Source organism: Onychostoma macrolepis, chromosome 24 (assembly GCF_012432095.1).
Source record: "Onychostoma macrolepis isolate SWU-2019 chromosome 24, ASM1243209v1, whole genome shotgun sequence".
Lineage (NCBI taxonomy): Eukaryota > Metazoa > Chordata > Actinopteri > Cypriniformes > Cyprinidae > Onychostoma > Onychostoma macrolepis.
Window position 1 is genome coordinate 15,613,382 of NC_081178.1, and position 26,119 is coordinate 15,639,500.

General features: G+C 35.8%; 1 protein-coding gene across 12 annotated transcripts in view; it reads right to left on the bottom strand.

Moving 5' to 3' along the window:
* eya1 (EYA transcriptional coactivator and phosphatase 1) overlaps nucleotides 1–26,119 on the bottom strand; it is an 88,528-nt gene that overhangs the window by 9,932 nt on the left and 52,477 nt on the right. For 7 of the 12 annotated variants that reach the window (XM_058765812.1, XM_058765819.1, XM_058765815.1 and 4 more), the window contains 8 exons: nucleotides 25,396–25,462; nucleotides 24,887–25,032; nucleotides 22,412–22,549; nucleotides 17,910–17,992; nucleotides 17,356–17,542; nucleotides 15,942–16,084; nucleotides 14,338–14,421; nucleotides 8,037–8,126 (listed from right to left, as the gene is read on the bottom strand). In XM_058765812.1, the coding sequence (XP_058621795.1) occupies nucleotides 8,037–8,126; nucleotides 14,338–14,421; nucleotides 15,942–16,084; nucleotides 17,356–17,542; nucleotides 17,910–17,992; nucleotides 22,412–22,549; nucleotides 24,887–25,032; nucleotides 25,396–25,462 (938 nt within the window). The remainder of the gene's footprint in view (nucleotides 1–8,036; nucleotides 8,127–14,337; nucleotides 14,422–15,941; nucleotides 16,085–17,355; nucleotides 17,543–17,909; nucleotides 17,993–22,411; nucleotides 22,550–24,886; nucleotides 25,033–25,395; nucleotides 25,463–26,119) is intronic. The other 5 variants (XM_058765820.1, XM_058765813.1, XM_058765817.1 and 2 more) reach the window with 3 other exon arrangements.

Below are 26,119 nucleotides of genomic sequence, written 5' to 3' on the forward strand. Positions count from 1 at the left end.
AGAGAAGCCTAACAAACTACAAAATAAACACCTTAAAATCAGCTCTTCTCTATTTCCATTCACTTGCTCTCATTTTCCTTTCAGTTCCTCCTATGACTATCCAGGCCTAGAAAAACCTTTTCATTTATGCGAGCTATCAGAGCCTCCTTTGTTCGGCTGGCATCTGTCATTAAGCAATCAGGCTGGACTGGCTGATTCTTCCTGTTGGCCAGAGGAAGGGCTTTGCTGCCGACTGCACAGAAGCGACTGCTGCAGAATGTCAAAAAAGAAAATGATTATTTAAAACTACAAACCTCACTTTCCCTCTCGTCCCGAGCTGGAAACATCCGTATTGCATTACTCTCCCTGGCTACCACCGGTTCTCTCTTTTTCCCCCCCCTCTCTCTTTCTCTCTCAGCTCAGGAGCTTTCATCCCTGGCCGTGCCTTTGGGCCAGACCCTAAACTCCGCTAAAGCTTAGTCTGGAGAAGGAACCAGCTCCCCACACAGGTGAGCGTCCCAGGTAACAAAGGCACAGTGTGAGTGATTACAGCCATCATCACAACATTCCTCCAAGCCTACAAGCTAAGTCCATGTGAAAAAGCCCAATCCATGGTTCGCAGGTTCTCAATGCTGCCACTCCATTGGCAGGGTCTGTCATCCCCCGTCTGTGAGGGGGGTTCATGACCCCAGTGTTTGCCCCCCCTTCACTTTCCCACCACAGTTGGCCCACGCGAAGGGTGAGAGAGGTAGAGGGGAAAGAGGGAGGGTGCGGCTTACCTGTGGGTTGGACACAGGATATGGAGAACAAAGAGAGTTCTTCAGACCCACTTCATTCCAATCCACAGTTTGTGCTTGAACAGTCATGGAATTCAAACAGCCGAGTAAAACAAAGCTCTCTGGAAGCGCGATCTTCCTAAAACCGAGGCTTTTCGCACTCTGGCATATGAAGATGGAAAAGAGCAGAGGCCGGATTCATGAAAATCTTCTTAAAGGGATAGTTCACCCAAAAATGAAAATTCTGTCATGAATTACTCACCCTCATGTCGTTCCAAACCCGTAAGACCATCGCTCATCTTCAGAACACAAATTAAGATATTTTTGATGGAATCTGAGAGCTCTATGACCCTTCATAGACAGCAAGGATATTACCACGATCAACACACAGAAATGTGGTAAGGACATCGGAAAAATAGTCAATGTGACATCAGGGGTTCAACCGTAACTTTACGAAGCTACGAGAATATTTTTTGTGCGCAAAGAAAACAATTATAATGTAATTTATTCAGAAATTCTTCTCCCCGAGTTATAGTCTTCCGCCATTTTGGAGGGCACACCAGAACGTAATCAACGTAATCAGCGTTGTTTACGTTCAGCATGCACGTGCTTTCTACTGAACGTAAACAACGCTGATTACATTGATTACATTCTGGGGTGCCCTCCAAAATGGTGGAAGACAGTAATGAATGAAGTAACCCTTTAAGAAAGAAATTTCTTACGATACGATACGATACGATGCGATACTTACGATACAAAATATTCTTAACTCTACTCATAAAGAATAAGAAACGCAGTTAAGAAGAATTTCATTATTAAGTATATTTCATGAATCCGGCCCCAGATCTTCAAGTAAAGTAAACTCAAGTAAAGTGACTATGATGGAGAGAAGATAATGGAAAATATGGTTCGAATTTGGTCAAACGCGGTCTCAACACACACATCCAAGGGCCAAATGTTCCACTGCATTTCGACCTTATAGGTGTGATGCCAGTTAAAACAAAAGTCCGTCCAAATAGGAAGAAAAGCAAACACCTGCTCCAATTAACAGGTTTTAGGATTATATCAGCATATCACATGATACATTTATCACATATTGTGTAAATTGCGGATCTTAATTTAAAACACAATGTTGCTTCAATCCAAAAAAAACTACATAAGGATGAGCAAACCATCATTTGTCACCACATTGTTTGTAACACTACATTTTCCACAGACGCACAACCCTTATTGCTTTTAGCCCCCATTACTGTGGGCTGCTGGGTAAGAGAGGGGCCGATGCTGAGAGAAGATAGACAGGCCGACTTTAAAAGCTCTCTGTTCTCTTTTTAGTCATTCCAAAACACATCAGGGCTCCTGCCTGGGGACCTCTGAAGCCCTGACAGCCAAAAGACACTACCTGCGTCTAGACGTAAAAACACATTAAATCCACAGAGTCAATCGCGTTCCCGAACACACAACACGCGCAGGGAAAGTTATGATAATGACTTATTTCACTTTCAAAAGAGTCACTCCTCTATTTTGGTTTGGTCCAAGGAGCTCGAGGAATTTTGATGGAACATTTGCTTGTGGTATTGGCCAGAAATACTGTATATTAAATAACAAAACTATCTACCTAAATAACCGAGAGGAAAACTGCAAACTAAGATAGGTGAATTGCACTGGAAAGATGTTAGACAAAAACACTGTGTTGTTAAATGTTTTTAAAGTCACAAAAAATGCAATTATAAAAAAAAAAGTCACACCTCTACTCAATCCCAGTTGTAAACTGATAAGCGAAGGCCCTTCATCCTGGAGGTGCTAAAAACGTCCAGTGTGCAATGTCACAGGGTTGGCCTCAGGTATGCGTCTGCGGAGGTACGGACGGGGATAATTGAAACCGTTCCCACCTCGGCAGAGCCAGGGAGGAGAACTCTGTCCCGCAGACAGCTCTGTGTTGTTTTCTCTCCCGGCGAGCCGTGGCCCTTCCCCGCTGAGAGGGAGCACGGCCGGGCCTCCAGAGACGCACATTCCCACACACCAACCCGCACTCCACCTCTCACCCAACACACAAGAATGCTTTCATCCCCAACACGTCCTCACACTCAGGTACTGCACGCAGCATATCACACAAACTGGAGTGATTGCATACAAGAATTATGGTATAACCAGTTGTGGTATAACCAAAGAGAAGCATGCCAACTAAACCTCTGTGCATTTCTATACTCATATTAAATGTGTGATTTCTCCTGTAAAAATGCTATTTCTTGTGCCTTGATTTCTCATAAAAACAATTAAATATTTAAACAAATTAAAGGATTTGTAATGGGTTTATTTTAGTTTCAAATTCAATTGTCAATATTAAGTTTCTAAAGAAAAAGTAAATTATTTAAATTTAAAATACCTGTATATATGTATATACACTACTTTGCAAAAGTTTGGACCATTATGATTTCTTTTTTAAAAAAAAAAAAAAAAACACACACACATATATATATATATATATATATATATATATATATATATATATTACTGCTATTTTCTCAAGGGCGCAAAGACATTTGGCAGTCTTTGGCAGTAAAGACATTTATAATGTTACAAAATATTTCTATTTCAAATAAATGCTGTTCTTTTGAACTTTTTTTTTTTTCATCAAAAAAAATCCTGAAAAAAGTATCATGTTTCAACAAAAATTTTTAGCAGGACAAGTGTTTTTAACATTGATAATAATTAAAAAAAATAGCATCAAATCAGCATATCAGAATGATTTCTGAAGGATCATGTGATATTGAAGACTGGAGTAATGGCTACTGAAAATTCAGCTTTGCATCACAGAAAAAAAGACACTTTATAATATTGAAAAAAAATACAATTTTAATTGTTATTTTAAATTGTAATAATATTTCACAATATTACTGTTTTTACTGTATTTTTGTTCAAATAAATGCATCCTCGGTGAGCATATTACTCAAAAACATAAAAAGTTTTTACTGACCCTAAACTTTTGAATGCTAGTGTACTTAATGCTACGTGTAAATAAATATGACAAAAATATAGTATATAGTGGAAGATTTTTAAACACAAATATCCTTTACATTTATAAATGCAAAAATTAAAACGGGCACAGCACTTTCTAAGATAAATACATTTTAAAACGTACAAAAATATTTTCAAGTAACACATGTTTTAATTAACCGTTCAATAAAAATATTCATAAAAATGTCACCGGATATTCTGCACACACCATTTTAGTATCAAACTTGCGGTTCCTGAAAATAACCACTAAAATCTTCCTCTCTCGTGAAGAAATTTTAATCAATATACTGCAATCAATACAAGGATCATATTGCTGACAAGTATGAAATATATTCTGTCATTGTACAATATTAATAATTAAGTGAGCCAAAAAAACAAGACTGTCTCTTTTTCCAAAGACCTCTGCGTCTTTATGTGTCTGCTAGGTCACAGTAGTGTGTGTGTGTGTGTGTGTGTGTGTGTGTGTGTGTGAAGTACATCCCTTATGATCAATATGGCATGGCTTTTCCTTTTTATTACATTCCTCTATATCAACAATCATGTAAATATCAGAATATAATCAAGCTCCAATCACACACAGGTGCAAGAAAGCAGGCGGAACAAATAACACAACCCATCAACTACACAGAATAATGTAAGACAACACAATGCAACATGACCCCACACATCACCCACACACCCTGACGTTTTAATCAGACAGGATGTGACCACGAGAAAATGTATCCATGTGGATTTATACCCTAAACAGTGATATTTGCAAGTCTTAGTCTTGTTCTATTCCCCAAAATGAGCATTGTAAGTGTTTGGCACAAAATGAACGCTAAGAGGCTGATGGTGTATTTCTGGACTGTGCCGGCTGTCCTTTGCACATTTGTGTAAGTTACACAGTTGACAATCACCAATCACCATTAGGCATTTGTATGTGCAAAGCCAGAGGGAAATCCCTTTATGGCTTTGACTAAATTAGACCGAGCATGTGCATTTCTTCAAGGTCTCAAATACATATCTGCTGTGGTATTATTTACAGCTTAAAATTCTCCACAATTTTGGTCTGTCCTTCTAAACACCCCCTTTAGTTCAAAGAAAACATTCTGTTACGGTTTAAAGTAAGTTTTCTGCTATTGCATGCAATTGTCGTTTTAACAGAAACGTCCTTAGCTTTAAAGTGTCAAAACGAAATGTAATAATTCCGATGCTGAGATATAGCAGAAAGGAAAAACTGCGCATTGCACAATCCAATCATTTTACAAGATGCCTCGACAGCTGAATCATACGCGAGCGGTTTAAACACATGAAAAGAAATCAAAATACGGGACAGATGTTTTGAAAAAGCCACATTTAAGCTTTGTCACAAAACTGTCATATTTTTTTTTTAAATGACGGGGGGGGGCATATCCATTATACAAAGTGCAGCGGGCACAATTTAGTGTAGCCAAACATAAGGAAATATTTAACAGCCAATTGCTGCCAATTAACTTTGATCAAGATGAGTGCGATTGGAATCTCCCCGTCACTCGAATGTCTCGGGCAGCACAAACATTTTCTTTCTCCCTGGTTCTCGTGGCAGCAAAAGCAGAGCGAGGCCGTTGACTAATGAGACTTGGCAGGCTCGCAACAGTTCTCCTCACACTTAAGTATCAAACAAAACATTTCCTCCTCTGCGGGGTCAGCCACAAGCAGGACACAGAGGAAAATCAATGGGTCAGTGGTGTCGGGTTCTGGGGATGAGGGAAAGCGGCTCGCCAGCGGTGTCTGGGCTCGGGTGGGTTCAGTGGGCTCGGTTAGATCTGGTCCGCAAAGTGTGCTACTTAAAAGCATGGTTTAGTCAAAAATGTATATTCTTGGTCCCACTTTATATCAGGTAACTTACATTGAAATTAATAATTTGATACAAAGCACTTATTGTGTACATACATGTTTTTACATTGTACTTGTATATTTAAAAATACCTATATGTAATTACATCTGTAATTACATTTATAATTACACTATTGACCCATCCCTTACACCTTAACCCACACTTAAACCTACCCGTACCACCAAACCTGTCACTAACCTGAATCATATCCCATAGCAGCAAAAGTGGTTTGAAATACAATATGAACACAATAAGTACATTGTACTTATTTTTTGATGCAAGTACATAGTAGTACAAATTATTTTATAAACAATTAAAATTATAAACAAACATCTGTCCTGCAGATGAAATTTAGCTCTGTAGCTAATTCTGGGGCAGTTTTCTGACTGTCTATTGTCCCTGTCAAATAATGAATTAAATAAATAAAATAAAATGTCCTTTCAAACCCATACGACTTTAATTCTTCAGTGGAACACAAAAGAAGATATTGTGAAGAATGTTCAAGCTGCTCTTTTTTATGCAATTGAAATGAATTTGGACTGAAGATTTCAAAAAGGAGGCAAAGAATCATAAAAGTTGTACATGTGAGTCAAATGATTGCTTTGTGACTGATTTATTATTATTATTTTTTTAGTATTATTATTCACTGATAATCTTCTACTGAAACTGGAATCAGTGACTTTAACCCTGTAAAGCCTGACATATAAAATAATAATATTCAGAAAAATAGATTTTTTCCCCCCATGGTTGTTCAATTAACACTTTTGATATTTGATAAATCGGGCTTTTATCGCTTATACTGTATATTACGTAGTGAGAAAATGGAGCTCAAACTCAAGGAAGACGAATAAAAAAAAAAAAATATATACAATTTGGTGTAGCTGCTGATATTTATATGGCCAAAAAGTAAGAAAGTTTGAAATTATGATAGCTTGTAATGTAAATTAATTATGACTTTTAAAACCAGACTACTTATATTAAATGAATAAATATATCAGGTGTTACTCTATATCGCCAATGATATGTCTTAGTAAGACGATTTTTAGATGCTTAGTTTTATGTTCAAAGTTCTGTAGTTTTAATTGTGGGCAGGCAAATCAAATAATGCAATTTAATACAGTGATGACAGAGAAAAAATTTAAAATAAATAAATAAATGTTATCATATACATGTTAACATGATTTTTCTCAAAAAGAAAAGAAAGATTATGTATGGATAATCAAGTTAACATAAGTTGCTTCAGTCCAGCAAGTGTTCAACTTGAAATATTTCTAACTATATAATAGTTATATTTACCTTATAAAAATGTGGAAAAAATTCACAGCAAAAATACATTATCTAAAAAAATCACAGCAAAAATACATAATAAAGCAATTATATTAAAAGGCCTTTTACTTGCTAAAAAAGTATAAACTACCAATCAGACAACAGGTTTTTCAGCAAAGTTTAGATCATGTTGATAATTTTGCATATCAAAAATGATATCTATTCTTTTTGTGAACGAATCATTCAGAACAGTTTAGTCTGAACCGAATCAACTGATTAATTTAATAGATTTCCAGTGAGTAACATTTTTTCTAACACAACGCTTTTAAGGGGTTGTGGATTTGTTGAATTATTTCACAGTCCACATTTTCGGACCTGAAGCTATTTTAACAAGACATATCTCTGATCTGTTCAATTCACTAAATGAAGTGCTAGCTCGAGCAACACAAACTGAACTTCACTGCTATGAACACGCGGAAGCGCTGCCAATCACGAGCAGAAGTGACCCTACTGGTCTCGTTTTCACCCCTCACCAAGCGGGGCAGACAGACACCTAGATACCCTCTCAGTAACTGCCCCCGGGGGCAGATTTTACACTGATCCGACATGAATCAGGCAGAGTGGGCAGAGCAGCCGCTTTCAGACCGTGACTGAGAGTCTGCGGCCGGAGCGGACAGAGACACCGAGCACACAGCATGACATGCAGACAGTCAGAGCACATACAGAAATATTAGAAGCTGACAAATTGGCCTGGGCGGCAGGGAAGGGAGGGGGCTGGTGGTGGGCGCAGGCCGGGGAGACTGACAGCGCATGTAAAATTCATAGTGTCCCATGGGCTCCGAGGTAATACTTCACCACTGAGGGACGTTAGCGAGAAATAGGCACCCTGCTATTAAATGGTTGTTGATGCTATGGCTTAAACTTTAATGGACTGCTCTTGTGCTCGTAATGTAATGTATACACTCTGTTGTGACTTATTCACATCTTGGGGCTGGGTTTTAAATATGGCCGCTAAGAAAGCAAGCTGTAGAAGTAATCACCGTATTAGAGGACTTGCAATAAGCTTTACAGGGGGTGAAGACAGATACGGTGACCGCAAAAAAACGTGAATCCCCCAAAGTCTCAGAAAGTTCTGGACTTACTTCCAAGTCGTTGAAGAAGAAATGTGTGTCGGCCAAGTTGAAGATCATCTCTTCCATTCTTAGTCCCAACGACACTGACGTTGGTGGATCCTGAAAAACACACACCCCAAAAAATAAATAAAAATAAATAAAACACCCAATAATTATTATCCTTTCTATATAAAAATAAAGAATATACTGTATAGGCAGGCCTAATATCAGAAGTTCAGAATCAGTAATAATACAATAGTATCTTTAGCTGTGGTTAACAAGTTTTCTATATTTACTTTATACAATTTATATTTAATTTAAAAATATTTTATATTTAATAATATTTTATAAAATGTTTCATATTATATTACATATAATAATGCACATAATTTTATAATATAATAGAATATAATATATATATATTTAATAGAAACATACAATTTGAATATATAAATGGCTGAAACTTTCATAGATTTTCTATATTATATATTACACATTTTTCCATAATTACTTTGGATAATATATAAATATGTAACATTTAGATATACATATGACTTTGATAGATAGATAGATAGATAGATAGATAGATAGATAGATAGATAGAACATAATACATACTTTATATATTATAAAACATACCTCTGTCTAAGGCAATTCAACATGGTTCAAAAATTTAAAACATAATTTTTGTCTAAAAAAGAAGCAGGGCATAATTTTACACTCTGTAGGCAGTAAAACCCAATCTCAGATGCGTTATGAGTTTAAATGAGCTTGAGGTCAAGGTGTCATCATAAATATATCACTGTCCACATACCTCAGAGCCAAGATCATCTTTCTACACATTACTACTGATGCATTTCACCCCCATTTCCCCCAAACAATCTTCTCACATCAGATAAAGCATTTTCCAACTATTTGTGAAAGGCTGAAGTTGGGAATTTAATAGAAACTTCTAGAAACAGGAAGATGCACATTTTCCTACACAAAACTGCTTTAGCAAGTGATGTTTAAACCTGTGCACTGGCAGTAATCAAAATGGATTACTCACTTAAAATATAATGGACTCTTTTTTAAAATGTATTCAATGTATTCAGTTTCCACCGTAATGCAATACTGGCAGTAATGGCGATCTCGCGTTGTGTTTGAGCTGACACAAAGATGGGAGCGACTGCTCTCTAAATAGTTAATGAATCATTTGCAGTGTGTTTTTCTCTTTAATACCTAGTCAACACTCATTAAGGAAGCTCATTACAAAATTACACCTTTTCATGATTACAGACTTACCTTTGCACATATATATATTGTCAATTTTCTCATTTCAACTGAACTACAAATATTTAGGAGTGACAGTTCGCAGTGTTGAAACAAAGAAACGCTGTAGCACGAGCTCAATACAAGGCAGCAGAGTTAATAAATGGATATTTAGACTAGCATTCGATTTAAAATCATCTTTTGTAATCTTCATTCCACACAGGCTTATTTTTCTAATCAGTGGCTGCTCTCTCGTTGTTCATTAAGAGGATAAAGCAAGTGTGCGAATGAGAGAGGAAAGCAAAGGAGGGGATTTATTCCAGTGTCTGTACAGCCGTGCTGAGTCAGAGAGCTCTGCTACAGGGATTAGAGCTTAAAGCCACCTGAAGAAACGCCTGAGCTTTTTGCTGATTACATGTCACACTCAACAATGAAAATGTTTTAACTGCGGACAGCGGGAGGGGAAACCTCACAAGAAGAACAGAACACCAGCAAAGAAACTGATGAGGTTATTAAGCATACTCAAGCAAACTGAGTATAATCTACAAATTAGTATATTTATGACGGTACACAGATATATATATACACTGTAAAAAGTAATAAGTTGACTTAACTTAAAAAAACTGAGGAAACCTATTGCCTTAATTTTTAAGCAAATGATAATTAAAAAAATAAGTTAATTGAATTGTCAAGTTCACTTAACTTTTTTTTTTTTTTAATTATTATGTACTTAATAATTTTAAGGCAACAGGTTTCCTAAATTTTTTTAAGTTAAGTCAACTTTCACTTTTTACAGTGTGTATATATATATATATATATATATTTATTTATTTATTTTATTTTTTCTGTTCATACACAGTACAATCTCTTTTGCTCATCAAAGCTGAAAAGACAGCAAAAGTGTAATATTGTGAAATATTACTACAATTTAAAATAACTGTTTTCTATTTAAATATGCTTTAAAATGTTATTTATTCCTGTGATGGCAAAGCTGAATTTTCATCAGCCATTACTCCAGTCTTCAGTGTCACATGATCCTTTAGAAATCTTTCTGATATGCTGATTTGGCGCTCAAGAAACATTTTTTATCATCAATGTTAAAAACAGCTTAATATTTTTGTGGAAACCAGCTTTTTTTTTTTTTGAGGAATCTTTGATGAATGGAAAGTTCAAAAGAACAGCATGTATTTAAAATAAAATCTTTTGTAACCTTATAAATGTCTTTACTGTCGCTTTTGCTAAATTTTATACATCGTTGCTGAATGATTATTAATTTAATTATAAATTATTAATTTCTTTAAAAAAAAAAATCTTACTGACCTCACACTTTTAAACATTAACCCACATGTTCTGTTGAGATTGACTCTCAGAGACTCCAATTATATAATTATCATGTATCAATCAAATGTATTAAGTGTGAAATGTCAATTTTATACATTATAGTAACAACAGGAACTCCAGATTTTATGGACCTCACAAAAAAACAAAAACAAAAACACACATTAGTAAAAAATTAATAAAATTAAAACAATAGAAATTGTCAGGCATGCATTTATAATTTTTTTTTGCATGTGAAAATCCATTGCAATTATTCTTTGTTTATATCTGAGGTCTCCAAAACCCCAAACCAAAATAATATATTTCATGGCGATGCATGTTAACAAGTTAAAATTATATAATCAGTTCTCATGAGTGCAGGAAGTCATCAACCTGATACTTCAATGTTAAGTATGTTTTCTGAGCTATTAAAAGAGTCAAGGAGTCTCTCAGACTGAGAATAAGAACATGAGGGTTAATGAAAAAAGTGATCAATAATTTCACAGTTCATATACACTTTTGAGTTGTTCTCGTGTTACTTTTAATTATAAAAGAAGCTTTTAAATATATAGCCTAATCAAAAAAATAGGTTATTTCTTTGTTAAGTGCTTCTCCAACACGTCTGAACAGTCCTCCCCTCCCATCTATTTTGAGCCTGCCAGTCAGTGGACTTAATATAAACACCTGCGTATGTATCTGACAGTTAATAAAAGCAGGTTTGGTGGTGAGAGGTATGCAAAGTGCACTTCTCTGGCCCGACGAATCCTCTCCAATTAAATCTAAACAATCATTCAGCGGGAGAGTTAAGAATACAAGCAGGCCGGAGTGCCAGAGGGTCTTCTGCTCTCACTGCCACCTGTCCCCACACATCAGCGCCACCCGAAGGGCGCCAAGTCCTCCCCTCTGAAACCCCTCACCCCGCAAGCTTTCCCTCCAGGGCTGACGGCCACACAGCTGGCCCGAACCATCAGCTTTATGGGAGCGAGCTGCCCTGATGCCAATTAGGATAACTGATAACCACAGCAGTGAGCGCTCCAACACGGCTCTATTTATAGAGCTCTTCCTCAACGGTTTCGCTGGAAGAAATGCATTTCGCTGGGTTTTCTTACTGTTTATGTCATCTACGCCTCATATCGGAGAAACGTGAAGCACCTTGGTTTTTAATGTAAGGGTTTGAGATGAGTGTGCTGATATGATTTAAGAGAGCATTATGCGGTTTGCGATGTTGCAGGGTAGATGGGATACGCATATTTCTGGTGGAAGGGCAACGTGTAATCAGATTTCGACAGCAGAGAGGAGGACAAAGAACGATTTAGCGCTTAAGAAACATTTCTTATTATTTTCAGTGTTGAAAACAGTTGTACAGCTTAATATTTTTGTGGAAACCATGATACTTTTTTTTTTTTCTTTCTCAGAATTCTTTCATTCTAATATGCTGAAACCATGATACTTTTTTATTTTATTTTATTTATTTATTTTTTTTCAACCCAGAATTTTATTTTTTTTATTTTTTCATTCTAATATGCTGATTTGATGCTCAGTTATTTTCAGTGTTAAAAACAGTCCTGCAGCCTAATATTTTTGTGGAAACCATGATATATATATATATATATATATATATATATATATATTTTTTTTTTTTTTATTATTTTTTTTTTTCAAAATTCTTTTATTATAATATACTGAAACCATGATACTTTTTTTATTTTAATTTTTTTATAATATGCTGATTTGGTGTTAAATAATTTTCAGTGTTGAAAAAACTGTTGTGCAGCCTAATATTTTTGTGGAAACCATGATATATATATTTTTTTCAAAATTCTTTCATTCTAATATACTGAAACCATGATACTTTTTATTTTATTTATTTATTTATTTTTCTAATATGCTGATTTGGTGCTAAATTATTTTCAGTGTTGAAAACATGATACTTTTTTTCCAGAATTCTTACATTCTAATTTGCTGAAACCGTAATACGTTTTAATTTAATTTACTTTATTTAATTTTTATATATAATAGGCCCTATTAAACAGTTGTGATATTTAATATTTTTGTGGAATCATTTTTTTGTGGTGAGTGTATTTATAATTTTTATTTATAATAGGCCCTATTAAACAGTTCAGTACAGTGATATTTAATATTTTTGAGGAATCATTTTTTTTTTTTCAGGTTTCTTTGGTAAATAGAAAGTTCAAAAGAACAGCATTTATTTCAAATATAAATATTTTGTAACATTATAAATATCTTTACTGCCAATTTTGATCAATTTAATGTATACTTGCTGAATAAAAGTATTAAATTATTTCCATAAAAAAATAAATCTTACTGACTCCAAACTTTCGAATGTAAGAACTTTAAGATTGGTTAGGACCTTAAAATCAGACGTTGCTGCACCGACGGCTCAGTTTAAGTGTGTGTGTGAGAGAGAGAGAGTGGACACGGCTGAGGCGCTCTCAGAGTTTCGCTTCTTTACCCAGCATGCTCAGCCGAGATAAAGTAAATAAACAGTGCAGGGTCGAGGGCCAGGGCTCCCTCACCCTTATAACAAAACACCACCCCCATCAAACACCCTGCCTGAGGAACAAAGAGAACAAACCAGCCGCCGGGCCTCGTTCCACTGACATCCGAGCACTGCTGTCATCTACACTCACCACAAAGAAAAAACCCTTCAAGAAGCTCAGCCAAAAAATGCCAAGTCTGTGATTTATTCCCTCAAACAAGGAAGCAGCTTTCTACATTCTTCGGACACAAAGAGGGTTTAAAAACACACGCATGTTGAACTCAGATTTAGTTTTTTTTTTTGGTGAAATTATAATTTGGTGAATTGAACCAACGGTTGAGCGAGTTAAATAAAGCCATGAGATCATTGACGAAGCCTGAGAATTGCAGATCAACGTATTTCCCAAATTGTTTGTTTTGAAAGTTCGAATATAGCTTATGACGGTTTATATAAAATAACAAATACAACAACCACAGAAGTAAACTAGTTCTTATTGCATGTTCATAACCCTTTTGAACCTAAATTTGGCATTATGCCTTAATTAAATTATCCCATAAATAAAGACAAAATGTTATCCACTCTCACACAAAAATATCATTTATATATATATTTTTGTACACATTTTGTATAATAAAATTATTTTATATACACTACCCAAATGTCTGGGGACAGTAAGAAATTAATACTTTTATTCAGCAAGCATGCATTGAATGCATCAAAAGTGACCATAAGACATTAATAATGTTACAAAAGATTTCTATTTCAAATAAACTCGGTTCTATTCAACTTTCTATTAATCTAATAACTCTTCAAAAACATGTATAATGGTTTCCACAAAATATAAAGCAGCACACCTGTTTTCAACATTGATGATAATAAAAAACTAAAGACAATGTTTCTCAACTTTGATCAACTTAAGCTATAATACATTAACCCCATTGAAAGGGCAGTTAAGGCAAACATTTAATTAAACTTAACAATGAACCATTTCTGAAGGACAAAAAACCCTTAAGAAGTGTCAATGGACATTCTCAGTGCAACTGGTTTGTAATCCATGCCTGTTCCAGCCACATAACTCGGACAGCTGCAGGCCGAGCTGAATGCCTGCGAGGCCTCGACGATCTTATTAAAAAAAGAAACAATTACACTGAACTCTGAGTTCCTCGAAGCTGGACGGTGTACCCAAACAGGCCCTCTTTCTGTGTATTGTTCTAAACTTTGCCGCAATATTTGGCTGTGTTTGCATTTAAAATACATAACTTACCCTTCCGAATCTGTTGGCGTAAGATCCCGTGAGCAAGGAATGGAAAACGATGATTGTTTCATCCAAATCCCAAATGAACACGCGCTGAGAAAAGAAAGAGCAAAATCAATGGCTCACTCAGCATGCAAGATGATCTGATTGTCAATAAGAAGGGTGCAATAGATTCATGCGCCCTGGGATCAGTAGATATTCAGCACTGATGGTCACCATAGCACCCCGCAACTGCGGGAAGAACCACCACTGGACAATCCATCTCCTGCCCCCGATGCATTAACACAATCGATACCAACAAACTAATTAACTAGATTTGTTAACATGCTATGATGTCAGCTTGCTAATGGGGCCAAAACCTTCCAGAGATTCAGGTCATGTTAATGAAAAGACCATGACCTGTACATCTCCAATATTATATGAAGAGATAGAAATAATAAACTTCTAAATATACTAATGCTGTCAAATGATTAATCGAGATTAATCGCATCCAAAAAAATAAAAATAGTTTACATAATATATGTGTGTGTACTGTGTATATTTATCATGTATATATAAATACCCACACATACAGCATATATTTTGAAAATATTTACATGTACTGTATATATTTATATTCATATAATTTATACTATATATAAATACATTTAATATATAAAAGTAACATATTTTTTTCTTAAATATATACATGCATGTGTGTGTATTTACATATACATAATAAATATACACAGTATACACACATATACTATGTAAACAAAAACTTTTATTTTGCATGCGATTAATCACGATTAATCGTTTGACAGCACTAATATATACTTCTTGGTGTAAAAACAATTTTGACTCAAGTAACACACTGAATAAAATGTAAAATTTAGAAGTATAAAAACTGAAATAGTATTTTCTTGTAAAACACTCCAAAATTTTTGTAAAAATATATACTTTTTTTTTTTTTTTAAATTCAAAACATTTTTTAAACCCAGTGAGTCAGTATGAAGAGTTTATTAGCAAAAACAGATAACTCTTTTTGTTTTTAATTTTCCAAAAAAAATCATGTTTTTTATTATGTTATCATGTTTTTATTGTTTTATTGTGTTAGTTAGCTGTTTGTTTTAGTTATTTTTTAACCTAGTCAAAAAAACCCAACTGCAGTTTGATTGAGATTAATTGGAATGCACAATGAAAAAATCTGTTATCTGTTTTTGCAAATGAAATCTTCATATGCTGACAATTTTCGTAAATGTGCTTATTACAAAATGTAACAATGAAAGAAAACTATTTACAAGAGATTTACGTCTGCCCCCCCCGTCTTCATGTCAAAACATGTGACATGTACACAAAATAAACTGACAGAGCGATGATTTAGGCTTTTGCATGCTAAGCGTGCAAAACATGCAAAACAAAGCTTTTACCAAAATAACTCTGTTTAGGGCATTTACATGATGTAACATGTAAAATTGAGCATGGAAACACACTCTTAAACATGTAAATGCATTGTTTTTAAGGTACAGCAGTGAGCAGAGACACTTTTAGATAATCAAATGTATCTTAATAGTAATTAATCTATTGCTGCCATTCCAGCCAGATACATTTGCAGAGCGGCAGCGTTCCAATACCTCAAGGTCAGAGTCAGGAGGTGGGGATGGGTTATTGTTCCTCCTTCCCCGGCCACGTGACTTTCCATCTGAAGCCCGACGCAATCGATCTGATTCTGAATCTTTAATGGGGGTTGATGGACTGTGGATTGTACTGTACTCTCCTGCAGGAGAAAAAAGAAAGGCAAAAAGTATATCAAAAGAGGAAAATATAAAAGGCTTTCACCTTCACATTGTGGCTGGATCCGTTTACCTCATCTAGTGTTCAGTGCTGTAGCTGCTGCCCACATGCTCTAATATCACGCTGTTTATCTGATCTCCTTATACCCTAGATACCATTTAAGCTTTAGTAATGGCAATGAGGGTGTTATGCACTATGCCATCCTTCCCTAATTACATGACAAGGCAAATGTAAGAAAAGTTTTGGAGGAGGAAGAGCAAAAATGGACTAAACAACTGGCAACATCAACCATTTTCCTGAACGCAAAATGATAAGAGCATACATTATTTTAACACATTTTTAGTTTAATTAATTTCTATGGAGACTGGAACATGAGAGCACCCAAACGGAAGTTAGAATCCATCATGGCGGCACTCATCAGTTCCTCAGGAAAAAAGGTGGATAGTATCAAATACAGTATGAGGATATCAACTTCGTGTTTATAGAACAAAGCAATATCAATTCTGGATGCAGATAAGATGATAATTAAATTTACATTATGGCCGATAATCGATAAATGACACAAATTAAGGACAATAATAAATAGATATTATTTGATATTAACATTCGAATATACATACATTATAGACTAAGGTTAGTCTTTGAAAATGCTAATAAAAATCTTATAAATTATATAGATAATTGTACACATTTATATTTATTAAAACACTAATTATTATAAATATACAATGTAAATAATAAATATACATTATATATATATAATTATTTTGAAAACTGCTCGTCAATTGATTTTAATAATTTAATCATTTAAAAACGACATTTATATACTTTATAATACTTTTATAAAATATAAATATTTAAAACTCTTCATATAATTTATGAGATTTTTATTATTACCCAGTTAGATAACAGCAAGATAATCTAAATGTAAAGAATACTGGAAATTATATTTCTAAAAAAATTATCTAATTAGTCCGATAACCATGGTACCAATATATTGTAATGAAAAAAGTACTGCCAATTTTCTTTTTCATTAAGTTTAGGGACATTTCCTTTAATCCTAAAACAGTACACTGCAATGAGTAATTAAAAATTCAGGTAAAACAAACAAACAAAATTGCACTTTGGGACATTTTCGAGTGCACCACCAGGGTTTAGTATTGCAAAATTAGCCAATCACATTTTGTCTTTGCAGCAACTTCTTGTCGGACCTCCATACCTTTTTTTTTTTTTCCTAAAACTGAGCTTTCTTACCTGCCGGTTGCTCTGTGAGGGCCTGGCTGGTGATCCCTGATGGAGGTTCCTGTAGGGTGTAGGTGGCAGTGGTGGAGGGTGTGGTGGGGCTGGTGTTGTTACTGGTCATGTATGGAGAAGTGTAAGGGCTACTGTTGTAATACTGCGCATACTGACTCTGGCCAAAAGCTGGGTAGGAGGGGTAGTCCTGCAGAAAGACATCAAGGCGGTAATGTGAGATAGCCGCACGCAACGCTGCTACTTTACAGCACAGATTCCAAAACGTAAATGTGAACATATGTCTCCTGTGCGCTACATCTGGACAGTGATCTGTCTTCACTCTTTTTTCCTCCACTCGTGGCATAATTCATACACGAAAAGAGCAAGAGGTAATCCTTGCGTACAGTGGTCGAGACATTTAGAGTGATTCATATCATGTGAGTAATATGCGAGCGTACACATGTTCTATAAAGGCTTACAGGAGGAAGGAAAAAATACTGGGAGCATGTGCCAAATGGAGGAAATGTGATTTCAACAGACTAGATAGTGAGGGAAAGAAATTCGATTACAGCTACCTGTTGTGTACTATTGAATCCAGTCGAGTTTGTGAGGGAATTGCTTCCAGCGTACAGCCCCGAAGTTGTTGTAAAACTGCCTCCTATGAGAGAAAGAGACATAACCATGAGCTATCGCAATGCAAAACACACAAAGATCAAATCAAATGAGGCTTTGTTTGCAAATGATGTAATTCTGAGGACGATAAGCGTAATATAACCTTCAAAATAAATGACATTTTCAAATTGAAGATGGGGGTTGAGTCAAGCAAGACCTAACACACCTCAAAGGCATTTAAGACAAAGCCTTGCAGGTACTATAGGGGCATGAGGGATTGTGTGTGTGTGTGTGTGTGAGAGAGAGAGAGAGAGAGAGAGAGAGCATGTGTGTGTGTTGGTTGGTGGGTGGGATGTAACAGTGGCTTTATCTTTTCTTTCTCCATATCAGTGATTGGATCTTGGTCGATGGACGGAAAGAAAGAGGAAAGGGGGTTGGGTCTATTATTTCATCCATCGCTACCTTTAAAATGACAGACACTTGGCCACTGTTGGGAATGAGGGGGAGGGAGAGGAAGGGAGTTTTACCTGACATCCTACCTCAATGGATATGTATATCTGTCTTCTTTTCAAGCTGCTCAAAGAAGCACCTTCTGGGTAATTAAATCTCTCTATGGAGAGATAGCATCTAATGACTTAATAACATACATGACATGAGTTATAGGGGCGAGACAGCCTGGAGGTAAGCTGCGTTTTGAGGTGCTTCTTGGAGTCACGGTGCTCAAATCAAATTGGAATTCTCAAGCAGACTGAAAAACTGGTGTAGAAGAACATTCTGGGTGCAGTACAAGTTGAGCTCAATCGACAGAAATTTATTTAGCCATTCTTTAAAAAAAGCAAAAGTCAGGGTTACAGTGAGACACATAGAATGGAGGTAAATTGGATCAATTTATTCAAAGGTTTTTGATTTTTGATGTGCTTTTATCAATTATTATATATTTATTTGTATTTGTTATATAATATTTATAATATTTTATTTCGCTTTATATTTATTTTTAATGTATATTTATTAATATATTATTTACATGTAAGTTTTAGTTTTAGTCATTTTAGTATTTCATATTAAACTATATTTATTTCAGCTAGTTGCCAAGGCAAAAATTCAAATTTTCAATTTTTTTAATGTCAGGCTTTTTTTTTTTTTTTTAAGAAAACATTTTAATAGTGTCTTTTTAACTACTAATTTTCAATAGTTTTAGTTTCTGTTTTAGTAAACTATAACAACACTGCCGTAGAAATTATCAAAGGAACTGAACAGCTGGAATAATATAAAAGTTTCAATAGAAAATTTAATACAAGTTTATAAACTTAAAAACTTAACATTTCTACTTTTAAATCCTCAAAAAATGTACCCCATTCATTTCCATTGTAAGTGCCTCAGCGTAACCTAGATTTTTGCTTTTTTTTAAAGAAAATGAGGGACTAGTCAAAACTACTTTTTGTGATAATCAATATTATGCCACAAATGCTGTAGATTGAGCTTAACATGTATTGAATGCAGAATATACCTCTAAATCAGTTTTAGCACATTTTCTCAGAGGTTTTCTTATGCTAACATAACCAGGAAATAAACTAATGAACAGCTGTAATAAATGCTGCTAAAAATTGTGGGTAACCCTGGAATCATCAATTATCTCTATACAACAAAATTAACTCAATGTGTTTATATAAAAGGGTAACTGGACATTTGTTCAGCAAAAAAAAACAAAAAAAAAAACAGAAGCAATGTCTTTCATCTTCTGGTGTTCAGGAAAATGAGGCCCCTCAGACTGTGACAAACATACAACAGCTTTACTTGTGGACTACTGTCTGGCTCAACAAGCAAGTTTGTTTTTTTCTTGCTTTTTATCTCTTGTTTTTAAAGAACAGCAAGAGGTGCTCTAAAAGCTGTTGACTTCCTCCCCAGACTTGAGCCGTCACATAAAGTGAGACGCATGAATCTCCCAATGCACAACAAATTAGCTAAATCCACAGTTCAAAAAGTCATAAAAGCCAGGACTCGTAGGAAAGCAGTTGACTCCAGAGAGAGTCCGGAGCCACATAAAAGCCAAGCATGACCCCCTCCGGTCCCAAAAGAATGACTCCATGCTGGGGAGAGGCCTGGTTTTTCCCAGGGGCAAAAACTCCCCCGTTCCTCCCCCTCTCCGCTCTGTCTTGCTCCAGTTAGTTCACTCAAGACGAGACACTGGCTCTCCTTATGGCCTCTCCAATTGGGAGTCCATTTGCTGTGCTTGATCAGTCCTCTTGCCATGGGCTATGTCTATCATCAGTGCACAATATTTGTAGCAGAAGTTTTGTAGGCCTCTCTAGGGAGCAAGCGATCAAGTCCAGATGGGCTTCTTTAAAAAGCAGTCTGCTGCTCCTCTCACACGGTGTGCAGAATGGAGGGAGGCCCAATTGTTGTTGTAATTATCATCTACTTTGAGTGAAAATCAGTGAGAGAAGCCGCTCTATGGTTCCACTCGTGCTTTAGAGCCATTATGGTTATGGAAAAGGAGGCAAAGCTCAAACAGGTGTGAAACTGGATAATTAATTCCTAATTTATACTTGGATGTACTGAGTGAAATCAAGAAGCCATCAAGAAGTCTTACAATTCATTGGCACAGAGAGATGCAAATTTCCACTGAGATAGACAGATGATAGATAGATAGATAGATAGATAGATAGATAGATAGATAGATAGATAGATAGATAGATAGATAGATAGATAGATAGATAGATAGATAGATAGATCACTGACACTCTGAATTTTGATCTGAAATAATATCAGTTAACATTCCCATATTCTCTCACTATTTTGTTCAATTTATGATAACCCAATCTGTGATGACATTTCAAGCCAGGAAGGTCCTTCTGTGTTACATTTCTGGATCATGATCAGAGAAAGCCAGCGCCGTTCCATTAGACATGAAAGAGCAGGGTAAAAACATTAATTTAATTGTATTCCCTCTGACAGCTGGGTGCAGGCTCGCTCTACTAGGGTTATGGGACAGCAGTTGGTATCATATAGATGGGGGGGTCTACATTTGGCTACCGTGTTGAGTCTCTTCCTCTGAGTCAAGACCTGCCTAATCGATGAGGCACCGAGAGGAAGCCAACAGAGACAGACTGGCCTGGTTAATGGTCATCTGTCATCTGCTCTTGCAGTTAGTGGCTAATGTGTTTACGGCTGTGTGGGCTTTGAAGGAAAGACTTGAAGGCACCTCAGTTTCTGACTTACAACAAACTCAATGCAGTGTCATTGTGAAATGACAGTTAAAGAGATATTTTATGCTACAAATGGAAATTCTATCATTATTTACTTGCCATCATGTAATTCCAAACATGTATGCAGTTATTTTTGGCAAAAAGAAGAAGTTTGACAGAGATGGTCACCATGAACTGTCGTTTTTTTGGAAAAGAACTGTGTGAAGATGATCTCCTTTTGTTTTCCAACAAGTTTGGAGTGAGATGAGGGTTTTAATTTTTTTGGGGTGAACTATATCTTCAAGGACCATTCAAGGACAAAAATATCAAAATTCACAGGAAAATATTAAAATGAAACAATGCATTTCTCCAAAATATCCTACTGTGATAAGCATTCATTGGCTTTAACTTGAGGCTAAACAAGGTCCTTTAGGTGTAAAAAATGTATTAATAACTAAAATTACTAAAATTTGGTATCAAACACCATTGGATGCATTCTTTGGGTTCTATACTTTCATGACATTTACTTTCATTGGACTTGAACGGTGTGAACAGGCCTTTAAACTTCTGCGGTTGGGACAGGGTAACACTTACAACCCTGGTGTTGAGGCAGCATCAGCAGAAGCAGAAAGTTTCTACTTATGAGGCATGGAAAAGAAGCTTCAACAGACCACATATGTCACGTTATTTATTGTGAGATGCTCTGGAGAGCATTCAAAAACGTGGAGATGTTTCTACTGTCACACATTATTTGGAGATTAGAGAGCTCAAATCGGCGCTAACTGTTGGAAGCTTGAAGGAAAACACTAGAGGGAGAAAGATGGGAGAAAAAGAACGGCAGAAAAGGACTGTTGGTTTTGGAGTAGGGACAATGTCTCAAAAAAACAACAAAAAACACTGGGTGGCAGAGAGTTTGCCTGATGCACGTTTAATTCCCAGTACGCAAGTGTGACTTCCATGAACTGACCTCAAAGACGAGAGTCACGGGTGTTCCTTCTAAAGCAAACATACTTAAGAAAGTACATGGCCGAGCGCAAAGGAGAAAAAGACTGGTCTTAAAGAGGAAAAAGGGATTTTTTCCATCTGTGTTGGTTCTCTTCAGGCCTAATGCAAAAAAGACTGTGTCTAACTACAACCCAATACAACCATCTGCTCGGGGATGTTATGAATTGGTCCGTGTCTGCCATTAATTGTGTCCTCTTTTGAAGGGGAATCACGGCTCTATTTTGTCACTCCACCGGGAAGAGCAGAAGAGGAAAAGATTAGAGGGTGTTCCTGACCTTGCATCTGGTAACTGTAGGGTGCTTGTCCCGTCTGAGGCGTGGAGAAGCTGGAACTGTAGCTGAGGAAGCCGCTCTGGCCTGGAGACTGAGCCTGGGTCAGTCCACCCTCTGTCTTGATGCCTGCCCACAATGGACCTAAATCAGTTAGTGACACCAGAGCAACATGATGCACAATCCTCAGTGTTACTCCTTCCATGACAATCAAGAATAAAAGGTAATCGGTGGCTTGTTTCACACTGGGCCGTGGTTCAAGCGACCTTTGCATTGAAGTGTTTGTGCCAAACTCAGCATGGGCTTCCAAGAATTTGCTGGTCGGAGTTAAAACAAACCTGTTTTTTGATTAGATTGAATCAGGCCCAATGCAGGTTTGCGTTTTGCTTCCACTCAAACAAACACGTGAACTCTCGGGAGCATATTTCGAGATTGTTCTACCTAAACAACATTATCTGAGCATATTTTCGCAAAGGTTTCATAACGTTCAAACCCTTGGAAAAACATTTCTAGCTTGAGTTGGGCTCTCACAGTGTGTAGATGAGGAATTGAAATCTTTATATCTCTCTTATCTGTCGAACTAGCAAAAAATTAGTAACTGTCTAAAGGAGACACTGAGTCTGCAAATGCAAAACAAAAGGTCAGCAGAGTCCCAAGTTTCGATTGAAGGTGGGAAAAGGAGCGACTAAGGCTGAGGTAAGCGTTAGCCTAATCTTAGTGATCAGCACGTTGTTAGCTAAGGTTTAAAATTTATCTTAAAGCTACATGCTAAATATGAGACAAAATGTGCGTTCCCATTGACAGGGTCCCTATGCAGTGGTCACTGCTCCCTACTCCCTAAGCACTGGATATCCGTTGAAGTGGACTTCGCTGACAATAATCGCTCATTTGGAATGCCCTAGAACGTCACAAAAAAGGACAATGACAATGACAGGATCACAAAGATTATGATATAACATAAATATTGTAATTTATTTTACTTTCAAATTTAAATACATATACAATTTTGTATCTAATAAATAAAGTCAAAATTTATTTGTAATATTTAACTTGTACTGTTGTTGTAGTGGTCTCATCTTATTCTTTCTTTTCCACGTGGAGCCTGATAGTAAACACTGCTGAGGTAGCTAAAGTAAATAAAATGAGAGAGCCGTAGCTGCTTATTGCCGGTTTTACTTATTTTACCTATTAATACAATACAATATGCAAATGTCACATTCATCGCTATAACCATTCATAAACACTAGTGCTGTCAAACGATTAATTGCGATTAATCGCATCCAAAATAAAAGTTTTGTTTACATGATATATATGTGTGTACAGTGTATATTTATTATGTATATATAAATACACATACATGCATGTTTGTATTTTAAGAAAAATATGTTATGTTTATATATTAAATATATTTATGTATAATATAAATTATATTAATTTAAATATATACATGTAAATATTTTCAAAATATATATTGTATGTGTGTGTATTTTTATATACATAATAAATAGCACACACACATATTTTATGTAAACAAAAACTCGTATTTTGGATGCGATTAATCATTTGACAGCACTAATAAATACAGTTTGTATAATAATCTAACGCATACGTGAACCCTTCTATTGCAGAGCCTTTAAAAAAGTCTTTCAACGGCTCTGCTCCATTGTTAGTTTTGACTTTTGCCGCGGTGTGCAATGACAGTTGGGTGATTTTCCCTCTCCATTTCCTGTGAAGTGATGTATCGATGTTCCCTTATTTCCTATGCCATTCGCAGTACCCTTCAAACTGAACATGTTCGCTCCCTTTGGGTTGGAATCTCTATTAAGATTGCGGAAAACCCTGTGAAGTCCAATTAGCAGTCCACTTACGGTCGAATGGAATACACCTAAAATGCTACAAATGCTAAATGCTAAAATTAAATGGCAGACTTGTAATTCCATTAAATGCATTAGAAGAATAAACATTAAATATTGGCCATAATTGTCAAAAAATAAGGAAATATCCAAAAAGTGAGAGATGCCTCACAAAACTAAATACTAAATATTACTTAGGTAATGTTTGCCCAGTAGAAATATTTTGTTCATGAAATGCATTTTTATTGCATTTTATTTGCCAAAAATGCTTTTAATATTATTCCTAAAAATAATAATAATTCAAATGTTTATAAAGCTGTTCACATTTCCATCACTGTCAGTAAATAAATAAATAAATACATTTTAAAAATGACCAAAAATTCTATAACATTTAACCAAAAGATTCTAAAAGATTCTAAAACAATTCTAAATGTTAAAAAACTTTTTTTTTCTTTCTTTTTTTTCTTTTTTTTTTTTAAATAATAAAAATAAATTTAGTTTAATATTAGGGCAGACAATATAGTAAATGTTTCATTAGGGTGGGAGTTCATCTGCTTGAGTGAAAAGCAAAGCACAATCTGAATCGCTAAGCTTTAAAGCATAGAAAAGAAAGAACTGAGTCAGTTACCATAAGCTGGAATCCCATAGGGCTGGCCTGGCTGAGGATACGTGCCATAGGCAGCAGCCTGCTGCATTCCTGTGGTGTATTGCGTCTGTCCGTACGCAGCCATATTTTGGGCGGAAGGAGTCGGAAGAATGTGTGGATAGGGTCTGCTATTTGAGAGCAAAGTAAGAGAAAAGGGAGACATGTATTTTTACCCAAAAGCCCATATCGAAAAATTTGCTCAAAGACAAATTCTCTGTGATTCTGCTACTTAATCATAAATATTTGGCCAAGCTGTGAAACGGAGAAAAATCTAGCCATTAAGCAGCTGATATACATTGCGAAAGAAAAATAAATCACGAGGGAAATTTTTGCAAGATAATAATTACAACAGATTTTGGAGTACGCAAGCTGCAGACATCAATGAAAACAAAGCAGCCGGAGAGTCCAGAATCTGGCAGAAGGATCTAATTAAAGGCCCAAATGAAGTTGGATGCTGCTTATTTTTTAAAGAAAAATAAAAGAAGCCTTACTTGGAAGGGTAAATCTGGGGAGAGAACTGGTGAGTTTGTCTTGGGCTGAAGCCACTGGTTCCAATGGCTGTGGAGAGTTAAAAAGAAAAGAGGCAAGCACATATTCAAACATTAAAAAATAAGGTAAATATTATTCTTTGCCAACAGAACTTCTGGGATCCAAGGAAACAGTAATTACATTGCATTACACTATTTATTTCACTAACCTTATTTTAGGTTGAAAAATTAAGAGCAATAACGAAGGAAAATAATCAGGTAATATGGGAGCGTTTTCTGCTGACTGTATACATAAAAACCTACACAGGATGGAAAGGCCTAGTGTCCACAAACACACACACACACGGAGCTGGGAATGATGTATGGCCGTGCACACTGGAGGGTTTAAAGTAGACCGTACAATGAGAAATCAGCGGGCCTGATTACAGGTAAGTAGTACACATAAGGAGCCTTCATTAGACACATACCGGCCCTGTGGTTCCCAGCCCTTAATGACGGTGTGGAGGGCCATTCAGTTAGCTCACACAAACACTACAGAGCAACATGAGATCTTTTGATGTTCACAGTGAATGCATGGCTTAAGTCTTGGAAATTGCGCTCAAATTGTAGTGCCATTATAAAAGGTACTTCTCATTGCCAAAAAATAAAAATAAAAACTTAAAAAGTAAATAAAAATAAAATAAAAATAACAACAACAACAACAACAATTTAATATATTATTTTAAAT